General features: G+C 39.1%; 1 protein-coding gene across 1 annotated transcript; it reads right to left on the bottom strand.

The window, feature by feature from the left end:
• Window positions 1-4,786: 4,786 nt before the first annotated feature.
• LOC308156648 (LIM/homeobox protein Lhx2-like) lies at window positions 4,787-14,108 on the bottom strand (the record flags this gene model as incomplete). Its single annotated transcript, XM_080530045.1, has 5 exons — window positions 4,787-5,029; window positions 5,872-6,077; window positions 11,801-12,177; window positions 12,654-12,856; window positions 13,989-14,108. 5 exons carry the CDS (start codon window positions 14,106-14,108, stop codon window positions 4,787-4,789), a joined length of 1,149 nt encoding a protein of 382 aa, XP_080386171.1.
• Between the last annotated feature and the right edge of the window lie 1,072 nt (window positions 14,109-15,180).

Below are 15,180 nucleotides of genomic sequence, written 5' to 3'. Positions count from 1 at the left end.
TTCTCTCAGAGTATTACCCAGAGTGATGGGCACTTGGTGATACATTGAGCCCCATCCAAATTTCATGTCACTGCCGTGGCCCCTGATCCTTTGTGAAAGGGCGGTGGGGTAGAGAAGGCATGTCTCATATCCTGTGTGACAGATATTTTCATAATATGCTCGGCCTGGGCGGTGTGGGTAGTGGTGGGTAATGGGCGGGTGGGGTGGGGGGTTGGGGGGCATAGCGATAAGCCCTGCTCAGACCGCACAGTCGCTCCCAGGCGCCAGACAGTGATCCACCTCGAAGGCCCGGAGGGGACAATTGGAGCGACGGAACCATTGAGCAAATGTGCTGTGATCCCTGCTCCACACACACTCTGAGAATGATACACCGCATTGAGTTTGGCCGGAGGGGAGGCTGTTTTTATGCCTATTTAAGTGATGAGCCTGGAGCCTGGGATGGACATGGTTAGAGGGCTGCTGTGGTTGTCATCCTTTAGCCCTTGACTTCCATAGACGGAGTGTGTGTGTGTGTGTGTGTGTGTGTGTGTGTGTGTGTGTGTGTGTGTGTGTGTTTGTGTGGAATCTATATGTGTGCGGTGGCAGTTGACTTAAATAGAGAAAAATACTATAGGTGAATATGAATACCAAGAAGGGGTGTTTAATTTGAGCCCTCAGGGCGACAGGAGCTGCTGGTTTCACTGTCAGACATGACCCTCCATCAACCTCATTTAAAGTTATCAAACAGACGAGAAGTTAGCTAACCTGGATTTTGCTAATTAGAATGACATTTTATAACTGTGTTTTTGCAGAGCAGTCGCCCATATCCAGGACAGGGTTTTTATCAGGCTCGAGTCCTAGCTTTCATGGCCATATTTGACCAAAAGTGAGTGAGAAACAGGAAAAAAACGAGTATCGTTACAGATATGAGGAATTTGACAAATGCGATTATCATACAATTACTTTATAATTGGGAAAAAATGTGTACTAAAATACTGGTAATTTAACAGGAAATGCCTCTGTGTAAATTGTTTTCAGAGAATCGGATAACGTAAATCTGTCATTTGGGTGGACTATCCTTTTAACTCACAAGCCCTGGTAAATGAATTCCAATAGTGATACTTGTCTACAAAGCGGTCTACAAAGCAATCTCTTTAGTCTTGTAACATGGTAACATAGGCTGCAGGGGAAAAGGGCCAGTGATGAAAGCTGCCCTTACACTCTGTTGCCACCTGCCTCTCATTTCTTTACAGTGGCAGTGCTCATACTGACAGACAATTCTATGAGCTCAGCAACTGGAAAAAAGATTCCAATGGTAGCCTAATTGTTTTTCAATCATGCATGATATTTGAATGTACTGTATGTATGGTAATCATTTTGGAAACACTTTGTTACTGCATTGCTGCACTATTTACTTGATATTCACAAAGATTTTAAAATGTATATTGTATGTCATTTATATGCCCAATCGTTTACTTCTTTGTACTTAGGTTCTATTACATTTTGATAGTTACCTGGTCAACGTACAATAACTGTAAATGATCATCGTGTTGATCTACGGACATTGACCGGGCTTCAAAATGTCTATCTTCCTGTGTTCTCTGTGTTCTTCCTTTCTCAACCGGTCCTATTCCCTCCATAGGATGACATCAGGTCAAAAACCGACCAAGAGGGCCATTAAAGACAAAACACTGTGACTATTAAAGCTTCATTTCATATTTATTCTACCAAAGCTATTTAAATAGGTTTTTAAGAGAACATTCTTCAGACCTCAGTAATTCGACTCAGCTGGTTTGGATGATGGTGGTGCCATGTGAACTAACCCATATTGCTCAAGCTCATAGAGCAATGCTCTCCCAATGAAACATCTATTTTATGATTAGGTTTTTCAGGCAAGCTGCCAGCCACAGCAAACTGTTTTCCTATTGAGGGAGCATTGTATTTTAAAACATGGACAGAGAAGATTTACATTCTTAGTAATTGTATCCCTAACCCTAACCTTATTGTGCTGATTGTTCTTGCCAAAATCTGTTCTGGAGTGTTTGCTAAATTACTCAAATTACAGAGTAATGCTCTTTTTGGGGGGGTTTACAATCTAGAGACAAGATACTCTTCCAACAATGGTGGCGATGAACCTAAAACAGCACTCTGTTACACCATGAGTTATACACTCACAGAACACTTTATTAGGAACACTATACTAATACTAGGTAGGGCCTCTCTTTGCTCTCAAAACTGCCTCAATTCTTCCTTGCATTGATTCAACAAGATGTTGGAAACATTCGTTTGAGATTCTGGTCCATGATGACATGATTGCATCATGCAAATCCTGCAGATTTTTCAGGTGCACTTTAAAGCACCAGTTTGAGACGACTTTTGCTTTGTGACATGGTGCATTATTATGCTGGAAGTAGTCATTAGAAGATGGGTACATTGTGGCTATGAAGGGATGCACATGGTCAACTGAGCAACAATACTCAGTATAGTGTGTGTGTGTGTGTGTGTGTGTGTGTGTGTGTGTGTGTGTGTGTGTGTGTGTGTGTGTGTGTGTGTGTGTGTGTGTGTGTGTGTGTGTGTGTGTGTGTGTGTGTGTGTGTGTGTGTGTGGGGGGGTGGGTGGGTGGGTGGGTGTGGGTGTGTGTGTGTGTGTGTGTGTCTACTTGCGTGTGTGTGCATTCATTTGTGTGTATGTGTCATGTATTACAGAGACCTCTTATAGGTAGTGACTATACACACAAAACACATGACACAACATCCAGTTTTGTTCACCATTTTATGTTTTCAAAAAACTGAAGGTTTACAGTAAGTACATCAAAAGGGGGCAATTGTACATGATCGGGAGGACAAACAAAGGATCATGTGGTTATAGGGATGTCAAATCCCTAAGAGCAGCTACCCACACACACAAGGGGAAAGGACAGCACCCTCCTCATAGATGGGTCAGAGTAGTCACAGTCAAAAAGAAGGCATCTTGATTCTTCATGTCAGGAACACTCCTTACCAAATCCCTGATTAGTCTCACTTTACTGACACCAATGCACTATGTATTTCTGTCTTTTTTAATGCTATATTTAAAGCACTTTGAATTGCCCCTGTTGTATGAAATGTGCTATACAAATAAACTTGCCTTGCCTATGTAACTATTTTGGATAGATCTCTGCGGTTCTTTAGACAGGGGGGCCAGAGTTGAATGCAGAGTTGCGTTGGTAGACGTTTTCCTTAACCCACATAGTACATGTATCCAGTATTCAGCATGGTCAGGTTAGGATTTTAGGGTAGGGGGGGTAATCTGATTCTAGATCTGTTCATAGATGCAACTTGAATGCACCCATGTTACATCCCATGTTTGGGTTTCAAAAACAAGAAAAGAGTCTTACACTGAGGTAAGTACGGTGTGTGCACATCATTGCACGCCCAGCATCGTGAGCATGACTGCAGATTGAAAAACGTGACGGCAGCTGGTGAAAGAGGGAACAAGTCGGCAACCATTCAAATTGTTAAGACTTTTATTCTGAAAAATGTAAATAAATTCAATCAATGACACACTCGCTAGTTAAGCCAAAATGTTGCAGTGCAATGGATTCAGTGAGTAATCCCCACTACTACCTAGTTAACTATAACACTACTTAACATTGTTAACAGGCTCACGAAACAAACTATATTAGTTGACTAGCGAGTGTGTCATTGATTTCCAACAACATTGAAATGGATTTACATTTTTCAGAATAAAAGTTCTCCCTTTCACCAGCTGCAGTCACAAATGAGTACCCGCATTTGATGCAAGTGCATCTATATTTAGTCTATATAGTACGTGCCAATAACCATAGAGCCAAATAGTATTGACCCATGTAAAGTATTTGATGTTTAAGAAGCCCTCGGTTTGTTCTAGTGTTAGTGTGCATGTATTATAGCATGTATTTCTGATACTGAGGTATTCAAACTATGCCAGATCCTAACTTGAATATGTGCATAACTAGATTTTCTGCATATACCTGTATCTCCCATAGATATCAAATGAAAGTCCAAGTTAAGCGCACAGATCACAAAGGAGTTCCACAATAATAACTGTGTGTGTGTGTTAAACATTATTAGTTTAATGCTAGTTAATACTAGCAATACTATTCTTAGCAATATCTTTTTTTACCATTGACATTACTATCATATTATTGTTTTCACTGTATAGAGTGGATTATAAAGTCATCCTGTTTTCATTATGTCCATGTTGTAAGTGAATGCAGTCGTTAGCGGTGTCCATTCTGTATGCATTCTATAACACATTTCTAGAAATATACCACATAAGTTAGAAATATACTCTGTAACACAGGGATTTCTTTGTTAAATAAAATGTAAGGCACGGTAGAGTCTTCTGGTTAATCTTGAAACTTTGCATCTGTCTTCAATAGCCTAAAGCTATTTTTTCAGTCAATCATTCTGGCCTGATCTTTTCACAAATATCATCCAAGAAAGAGGCATTGTGGGAAGTGAGAAACCAAATCACAGATTAAGTAAGGTAGCATTAGTCAACAAGCATGAAGGAAACAGATTAAAACATAAAACGGAAAGGAAAATCTCTTCAGCTCTTATGATCCAACCAACCGAAGAAGGCTTCGTTGCCAGGCATACAAAGACACTAAAACAGACATGGACAGAAACCAAGAGGGAATATCATGTTTTTAAGTGTCACACTCTTGAGTCTTTGAGTCACATTTAGTCTTTAAGTGAGCAGGTGGGACATTGAGATGTTTGGAGAAGGGTGGGCTCGATCTGACATAAAAGGAAAAGGCTGATGAGGGTGGTCTGGAAGGGGCTCATAGAGTGGTGGGGGGCACAGCGGTCAGTACAGGGTTAACTGTGGCCATAGAGGGGCATGTCAAGTCTGTCAAAGTGGTGTGGGTGCTGCAGGGGCTCATCGAGCCATTTGAGAGCTCAGAGGGGGGGCCTGAGGGCGACCCCCCTGGCAGAGTGGAGCCGTCCGACACCTTGTCCATCCCTGTGCTCTCCTGACGTAGGATGTTTCGCCTAAACTTGGCCCGGGCGTTCTGGAACCACACCTTCAGAGAACAAAAGAAAAAAATGATAAATGCATTAGAAAATATTTGTGTTAGTTAGTATAAACAAAAGGCTGGGATGGGGGGAAGGCTTTCAAGAGAGAAAGGGGGAATGGGTAGAGAGAGTGAGAGAAGGGGGAGAGAGTGTCTCAAAGTGACAAACATGAAGATGTTAATACATCAAAGACAAATGACAATTTAGTTTTCCTCGTTATGTTCATCAGATCTATGTTTTACATCCTGTCTGTTTTTTTCTAATTTGTACTCGTTTATATTTGTGCAAATGATCCATCATTTTGAATTCCCTTATCAAATGCTTAGCAGTTTCCAACATAACTCAGTAACACTCTTTTCTGTCATTGAAAAGCAAAAGCAAAATCTTTTAACACTCTTTTGATTATGACTAGGGCCCTGAGTTTTCATGATCTGACTAGGATAAACATATCCCTGGTTTAGTCATGTGGTCAGGTAAAGCTTAGCTATGACTAATACCAATCTCCACTGAGGTGGACCAAATGCATTTTTCATATGTTATGGTGCAAAGGGATTATGTTGAGAGGGATAGAAACAGGTACTTCCTTTTTAGATTTGCATTTTGCACCATTATTAGAGTACATACTACTTCACATCCAGGCAGTACAGTTTGCAAGATGGCAATATAGGCTTAATTACAACTACATGATATGTAAATATCAAAACAAGCATCAGGAAGTGACTGAAAACATTGTCCCTAACCACACAAATCAAGTCTACAAAGTAGCCATTCCAACCCACGTATTGACCTCTTTCTTGTACAGTAGGTTGGTATTACCACACAACAGAGGGCAAAATTAGGGCTTTCTTACCTGCAGCACCCGTTTGGTGAGCCCGGTTTTCTGGGCCAGCTGTTTGAGGTCCTTGGCGTCCGGGTTGTGGTTGATAGCGAAGTAAGACTTCATGGTCCGTAGCTGGTGGTGTTTGAAGGAGGTTCGCATGCGCTTGGCCTTCTGGCTGGATGAGTAGTGGGAGTCATGGTCCAGGTGGTCTCCGTCATTCTCGTTGCAGCTCAACGCTTGAGGGAGACACAAAGATACACACAGGTTAGCTTAAGGTTCCACTGATAACACATAGGCTACAAGTTAACTTTAACCAGTTAAAGAAGAGGTCCTAAATTATTATATCACTCTTTCCAATAAATGGTAAGTGAATGCGGCCCAAAATGAAAGTGTCACATTATCTATTTTGTCTGCAATTCTCAAGTCACGCAAATGACCAAAAATCTTATTTTTTTTCATGTTACGAAGGTTGAAGTGTTGAAGAGCACACTCGATATAACAAGCAACCGTTTTACGATCACTAAATACTTATCATTTGTGAATTGGATTCACTGTATCATCTGCTACTATCTGCTACTATCATCTGCTACTATCTGCTACTATCATCTGCTACTAGGTAAGTGATACAAGGCTCGTAAACAAATGTACGTTTCTGATGTTCTATCAGCATGTTGTGATGTGCTAACCGTGCAGTTAGGTGTTCATAGTGATGTACTGAAAGATGACCTTGCCCTACTTGAGGACTTTTTCCCCAGACCCTGTCACATATATATTGCTTCTTATGAGTAAGTGATATATGCAATATAGATTACAGTTCCTATTGTCTGTTATTTCTGCTTGGTGATCCTTAATTTTGTTCCAATACTGTATTTACTTTGTGAAGCTTCAGAGTCTGAAGATGGGTCAAAGGGAAACTCAAACGGTCAATTTCACACAACAGTTTTTGCTCTGAAAGTTGCTCTGGAAAGATATTTTCTGATCTAATTATTATCCTTCCAAATGATAATATCATTATTAATATCTTTAACATAATATTATAATAATTATTAGTAGTAATAGTATTCTTATATATACTGTATACATCAGTGGAGAAATAATTCAAATCTCATACCTTTTACTAAATTGAATCAAGCAAGAGTAACATATGTATCCTATGCACTTTATTGCATTGTGAGCCAAACCTTCGGCAATACTCTTCAAGTGCATTGGCAGTGATTGAAAGCTATGCATTTGCATGTCTTAAAAATAATAATAACACATAGGGATTACAAACAATATTTGCCCAAATGTATTATTTAATTTATTAGTAGTAGTTAGAATGATTGTTATCTTTAATTGCAAGACAATACCCCATTGCCATTTTGGATTTGGATGCAGTTCTGTGCAACGGTCAAAATCTGCTCAACTGAAATTGTATATGGGGTTGTGAGATGATTGAAAGTGCTATCTAGCTCTGTACTATTGCAATGTTGGTGTAAGATTGATATTAGAAAGTTGTTGCTCAGTTACATAGTACAAATTAACAGTATTTTAGATGTTGTAATTGAATGGTTATTTTGGATTAGGGTTGTCATAGGAAAGTCACCATCAAACATTTTTAAACTGCACATGAGTTGAATATGTTTTCTTAACATCAGCATATGATGTCTATGTAGGTCCCAATTTAGTTTCTGAGTACAGACACAATTGATAATACACCTGCATTGAGCAAATGTTAAGAAGTTTGAACACATAGCCTACTCTATATGGATAATGGCATGATGTAAGCTAGACTTGACATGCAGATAAAAGGTTTAAAAATGCAACTAGGATGAGATCTGTAGTAAATAGTAGTAAATAGTGAAAAATGATCAAATTCATTTTGAAAAGGCTTTCACAACAACAGAAAACATCTATTCTTACAAATGTCCAACTATTCTCTGTTTTATGGAATGTCTTTACAACCTCAACAAAAGTATTCTTTTCAAGTTTCTAATTTCTCTGATGCACAATTTGAGCCCTATTATTCCATTTGTTCTGCTGCAGTGGACTGGTAGAAAGAACAATACACTGAAGGTTATTCCAGACAAGGTTGCAAAGTACAATGAGCATTCCATACATGAGAAAAAAAAATGATATAGCTTATGTTAATGTTAAGTAAAGCATTGTGACTTTAATGTAATTAAAGCAGCAAATATGTGCATATCCTTATTCAGCTGAGATGTAAAAAATAAAGGGCCAGTGCTTAACCTCAACACTAGATTTCAAAAAAGATTGTTTGTGTACCAAAACAGCGCTCTTCACTGAATGTTCTTCATCATGTGATCTCATTCCCTGATCGCTAAAGATTTATCACACTATTTCAAAGCTCATATCCTACATACTGGTCCTGGACCATTATGTTTTCTTAGTCAGTACTTGACAGAAATGTTGACATTGAACACTGCATCAACGTCCACTCATGGGCAACCTTATTACAATGTTTGATCTTGACAGTCAAATAATGACATGTAGAAAACTAATCTTTACAGTCCACATGCAACCTTGTTACACAGTTGAGATGGCTGTAAAATGCTGATTTAAATCTTTTCAACTGATGATCAACAATTTAGCAACGTTGGATGATGACAACCTAATAACCACCATAAACCAACATGGTATGATGGTGTATGCTATGATTTGTCTGCTAACCATAACCATCCGCATAATAGAGGAAAATGGTATGGTGCAGCAATGCATTATTTGACTCAAGATCCAACATTGGACCATGGTTGCCCATTGTTTCCTAACCAAACAGAAATGAATAGAAATTGAATGCTTTACTTAACATAAGCTATTTGAGTACTGTCTCCATGCACTACAATTTAATAACCTGTTCTTTATGATCCTGTTTGGGATTTGAACCCATAACCTTTTGGGCTGTTGTTCTGACCACAATGCCACTAGTCCACTGCTGTAACACAAGAGTAATAATTGGGTTCAGAATGTGCATCAGAGAAATTAGAAACTTGGGGAAAAACTTTCCTTGAGACTGTAAAGACATTCCACAACACAGAGAATATTTGGACCTGTTGAACATTTGTAAGAAAACGTACTATTGTTGTTGCAATAGCCTTTTCAGATTGGCAACAAAAGATCGAACTTTGTAGTTTTTACCTAAGTATCCATTTGGTTAGGAAGTTCATGTTACATCAATATTAGAAAGTTAACATTATATTTACATAAATATGCAACATTTTAAAAACTATTATTTTCAAATGTGAGAGTGTATGATCCTGACTGTCAACTGCCAATGTTAAGAAAACATTCATTTTCAACGCATGTGCAATCATGTAGTAACCTTAGATGATGATCATCAAATGACAATCTTCAACCTTGAGTCAACCTTGAAAAATAAGCATCACACAACAACATCTAATAAACTGTTAATTACAACCAACATGTGACTAACCAACAACCATCAAAAAACATTTTCAATCCAACATTCCAAAAGCTACAGAGCTCCAGTGTTTGCATTTACACGTTAAAAAAAACAGTAATCTCACAACTGTTGTACAACATCACTTTGGTTAGTCTTTGACTGTTGCATAACTGTGACATAATATAACATGCCCATTGCCCATGGGGTCGCGGTCCACTACATTACCACATTCTATGGTGTGACATTTGGTTCAACATTGCCCACAGTTTCCATTGTCTTTCTGTGGTTGGCATGTGACTCTGACTCAATGTCTTTTTTAAGTTGTTTCATACAATGTCTTGAATTAGACATTACTGCACTATATTGTTTCTCATCATGACTGATATAAAATGATACAACCAAAGTCAGTAACAGACAAAATCAGTTGCAACATCAGTTTTCCTAAAATTCTCATTGTAACATAATGTATGCTGGAATTCAAGCAGAAACAGAGAATGAAACACCACATTTGTACATTTAAATAAGGTAAAACGCAGTCAACGAGCAATGTGGATTTCTAATGGTGCGGGTTTGACTGAATTTGACCTCCGGATGTTGGTGAAAGGAATGTTCTCAACAAACGCCCCTCAGGTGGCAGTAGAGCTCCAAAATAGACAAAGAGAAGGAAGAAAGAAAGAAGACAGGAAAAACCATCTCTTCGTTGCAATAAAAGCTGTTGATGATTAATTTACTTACAAATCACATGTTTTATGTTTATTAAGTGCTCTATGCTATCGATTATTTGGAAGATTTCACCAGAAATCCGATTTAAAGGAGAACAAATATATCGACTCTAATGTTTCACGTTGTGCATGTAAAACCATACCATAATCTTTACTTCCCAAAGTGTTGCACTATCCCAGACCCCGAACAACCACATATCATTTTAATACGCATGCGCCTGCAGTGTGGCCCTAGACCTGGTTAAAACTACAATGCTAAATTGTATAGGCCTATAGTCTTTACACACTGCACACTGTACAATTAATGTTAAACGACCAGAAATCATAAACGTTTTATTTGTTTAGCTCAGGTTAGGTTATAAACCTTTCGAAAATTATCGTTTGTTATTGAAATGTCACCACTGAGCTATTCGTCAACATGGACATTAAGTATGGATTTTATCGTTAGAGCCTATTATCATAATAGCCTATCATTAGCCTATACTCGTCCTATTATTCTACTACGGAGGAATGTTATGCAATAGGCCTATAATCATCGACACAATTAGGCTAATGCCCTATTATCATAATACCTATAATGTCAAGATCATATGGTCTTATCTAATAACAGCTAATAGCAACAAGACAGAAGTGAGTGATTCCTTAAACTTACGGAGCTTGGGAGTCGGTGATGCTATAGGCTCTTTATTAAATACAATTTATGAAAGGATGATATATTCTAACTGCAGGAGGCATTGTCTTCAATCTGCACTGGGGAACCTTTTATTTATTCTGCAGATTTGCCTATGATGTGAAATTCGACATTGATTTACAGAGGTAAAATCCCTATAAACTGCGATTCAACAAGTGGAGGTTATAAGAACTTCATCATAGAAGTAACATAGAACAGACTCCTTGCTTCCTCCCTCTCTCTCTCGTCTTTTATTGAAGTTCTGGCCCTCATCAGCTATTTTACACTTGTCTGCCTCTATCGTCTAAAAATCTAAAAGTCTTCTAAAAGACATGTCTAATTTACTCAGTAAGATTATTTAAAAAGTGTACCCTTTTCAATAATTAAGGCTTCAATAAACTAGAGGTGAGAATGCATGGACATAAATAAGCATAAGTTACTGAAAACAGGTTATCTAGATTGTGGTAAGAAAGACAGACGAGTCAGGACTTCGACGCAACACGAACGCCCTAACCCTAACCCTCCCAAACATATTGGGCCAGGCTTCCAAAATTAATTTTCTCACACGTCCGATTTTGACAATAGATAATTGTGCAATAATTAATCAACATATTTGCTAACATCGGTATTTAAAACATGATCGAGAAAACCCTAATAGTATATTTATGCTTAAGGGATATCTTCCACATCAATCAAACTATCTACTATTTGCTTCACTCACACAACAGTATACGCACATTGTGTGTGTATTGTGCTATTGCGTAACATATATTGGAACACAAAATGTACGCCTTTCAAAGATAGGCCTATCTATCTATTGATAAACTTTTAATCCCGTTTCAGTAGGCCTATGTAATGTTCCAGCATCAAGGCTAAATTCGTCTGCTCGCTCTATTTGAACAAGGTCCTGTTTGGGTTGTAAATTCAGTTAGAGTCAAAGGCCTATTTCAAACGAGTAATTTGAATACTACCATATATTACGATATATTATAACATTTGTTTGACTCCCTGTTATGACATTTGATATGGGACATTGACAAAATAGGACATGTTATGCTTTCTTTGAGCTAAAAAAAAAAAAAACATGTGTGTAAATCTGTCTCTTTGCTTTGCCAAAGGAAATATAAATGGTAACCCACATGGCAACGGTTGTTTATAAACTCCTACCTGCGTTATAAGCGGCCAGATCCGCTCCAGGCCCAGGACTTTTCCTCTTCCTTGGCCTCCCTTTTTGCACCGTCCCCACGCCGCTGTAGTAGGGCAGTCCCAGCGAGGGTGGCGTCCCCGCACCAAGTCCTTTGCCCGAGGCTACATCCGCGTGATGGAAATGCCCTTGATATTCCCCTTCTATGAGTGTCTCAAAGTGTAGACGGCAGTAAACAAGACTGTCCCGCATCCCGAAGTGATCTCCTGTGGTGAGCGTCTTGTTGCAAGAGGTGCAGGTGAAACAGTTCAAGTGGTAAACCAGGTCCCTGGCCCGCATGACCATCTCCGACGCCGAGATCCCGAGGTGGCACCGGGCGCATCGCTGGACAGAAAACCTCCTGCTTGGGAGAAGACAGCGCACAGAACACATGGGACATGTAGATTCAAAACAGGGAAACAACGAGGGGTTTTCATTTCACAAATCTCTGTGGTGAGATATAGGCTACTATAGTGTAATAACGTTTGTTATTGTGCCCTATACTAGGCCTTACGGGGGCATATTGACCCAATTCAACTATGATGATGGTCTTTTAGTCATATATCCGTATTTGTGACTTAAAATGTAGCCTAGCTTTTCTCTCTATATAGCCTATGTCAACAATTATGTCATTTTAGGAAGGAGTTCTAAACATCCCAAAACCCAGAACCACGGAAATGTGAAAATGAATGCTTGGGAATATTAAACATTATTAGCCTATCAGCATTATCATCAGACAGCATCAAACAAGGCCTACAGACGAGTTTAGCCTAATTTGATAGTTTTTTTTTTTTTTGTCATTGTTTATCGTAGCAATGGCTTTGTATAATGTGTTACCTGTAGTAATCTTCTTTACAATATATGCTTCCGTCTTTACTGAAACAAGTCAACTCGGACTCCAGGTTGAGTTTGCACTCGCAGCACGTGAGACAGCGCATGTGCCACTGTTTGTCCACCGCCAGCAGGTAGTAGCGGTCGGAGATGGTCCCCCCGCAGCCCGCGCACAGGGCCGCGCTATCGCTGCTGATGGACGTCATACTCTGAGGGGGGGAGAGGAAACAGCTCTGGTTGACATTAAGAACATATGTTTGGTACGCCATCACTTATGAATGTACATTTCAAGATAGCAGCATAACACATAACGTAAAGCGTCTGGTTGTTAAAGGTTTTCATCCATGTAAACAGTCACAGCAGATCAAATGCTAACACCACACAATGCAAAACGTGGATTATAAAAGCAATGGGCTGAACCACAAAGAACATTTTTGGAAAGGTAGTCTTATGGGCGTCATTTGATGGACTTCGAAATGAGAGAAATGTGTCCAAATAAGTATATGCACATAATTCATGCATGAGACAAATACACAAACAATACACAACTAAACGAATTGTGCTGACAACGAAACATAGCCTATAATAGCAAGACTATTTTAGGCCTATAATAGCCTATAATAGCCAGCTGATGTAATCAAACATCAGCATCAAGGCCTGAATTTAAAGTTATGATCTAACAGGATATTTAAAAAACAAACATATTTGGCTTACAGGCCATATTCAACACTTTTAATAATGAATGTATTCATTGGGCTAATATTGAGTGGGTAATAATTAGAAATGTAGTTATGTTTAGCTAAAAGTTCAAAACGTTTCATACTCTATGAAGTATTTTCTAAATTCACGAGAAGCCAATTTATTGTTTATTATCATTCGTTTAGTAGCAAAAATGTGTACATGATATTTAATGAAAGGATAGGCCTATGAATTACCTTAAAACGGATACGTATACTAACTATACTATAGTATGTATAGGTGTTTAGATTTTCAATATAATTATAATTTAAATTATAAAAGTATAATTAGGCTACTGAAATTCTCAGCAGGTCATTGGTTACTGTCAATCCACCTAATCACTACAACCCGCCGAACATCCAAATCCACCTTGAAATATTAATATAGAAATGTAATTATTTAGCTGTTTAGATTGTAGGCATACGGGAAGGTATAGGCTTACATATGCAAGTGTATGGCACTTCATATGGGCTCTATCAACATTTCAAAATGAATGTCTTCCTACGAACTATATGCCTTTTTCTCAAGCGTATTCCCTCATAAAAGTTGTACCCAAGGATCGGCCTACTTCCGAAAATGTAGTTTCCTCAAAAGCGTCCATACCGTCTCAGTTTCCCCCATGTCTATAGCTGAGCTGATGGCAGGAGAACCGCCCTTCGCTCTTCGGTCCATTCCGTCGATGACCCCCTGCATCTCGCCTCCGGGGAGGCCGTGGAACAACATTGCGTGGGCTGGAGGGCTACACTTGTCTCCTCCAGACCTACAAGGCAAAACTTCGATGAGACGCAAACCTATTTGCATTGGTTTGATAAAAAATATATTTTTTAAAAAGGCAAAGATATAGGCTACAAAAAAAGATAAACATTTACGAAGGCCCTTCTTTAACGGTTGTATGTATGGATATGATGAAAAAACATGACCAAGTGTTTATTGTTTATGTCGTCCTGAAACACGTTGTCAATAGACTACTATTATTATTATTATTATTATTATTATTATTACATACTACTATGCACTATAAGCATAATAACAAGCACAAGCTCCACATAACAATGACTTTTAAAAACCTACCAGCAAATCACTGTGTTGAATGGACCCAAAAATCGTGTAACTTGCGGATTTCAGAGAAATATCAATGCACTTCAGTCGGTCATTAGAAGGAAGTTGTCGGAGAAGGAAGGCACTCGTAAAAGGAAAAAAAATTGCTCGTCACAGGAGGCAAAAGTATTCCAAGAGACAATATCAGAAAAAACACCAAAGACTAAAAATACTCTGGCTGGTATCCGTAGTTGCCCTTCACTCTGGCGTTGATTCCTAAGTGTAGGACTACGCGACACAGACACATCTCAGTGATCGTTGATGTCGCTGATGTAAAGCTGCCCAGGTAACACCAACAAATGTTAATAAACGAAAGACTAAAATAACAACACGACTAACTAAAGCGTACAATTATACGACCTAGCCTATATTGTTCGCGTCTGCGGGTGATCACAAAACTGACGTTCTTTCCTGATGTGTAGGCTACCCCTCTCTTCGGCTAGAGAATGTGTGTGTGTGTGTGTGTGTGTGTGTGTGTGTGTGTGTGTGTGTGTGTGTGTGTGTGTGTGCGTGTGTGTGGGCGGGTGTGTGTGTGTGCGGGTGTGTGTGTGTGTGTGTGTGTGTGTGTGTGTGTGTGTGTGTGTGTGTGTGTGTGTGTGGGCGGGTGTGTGCGTGTGCGGGTGTGTGTGTGTGTGTGTGTGTGTGTGTGTGTGTGTGTGTGTGTGTGTGCGTGTGTGCGTGTGTGCGAGCGCGTCCG

This window comes from Nansenia antarctica, assembly GCF_963989245.1.
Source record: "Nansenia antarctica genome assembly, chromosome: 4".
Lineage (NCBI taxonomy): Eukaryota > Metazoa > Chordata > Actinopteri > Argentiniformes > Microstomatidae > Nansenia > Nansenia antarctica.
Note: the sequence above shows the minus strand (reverse complement) of the source record. Positions and strands in the feature narration are given on the sequence as shown.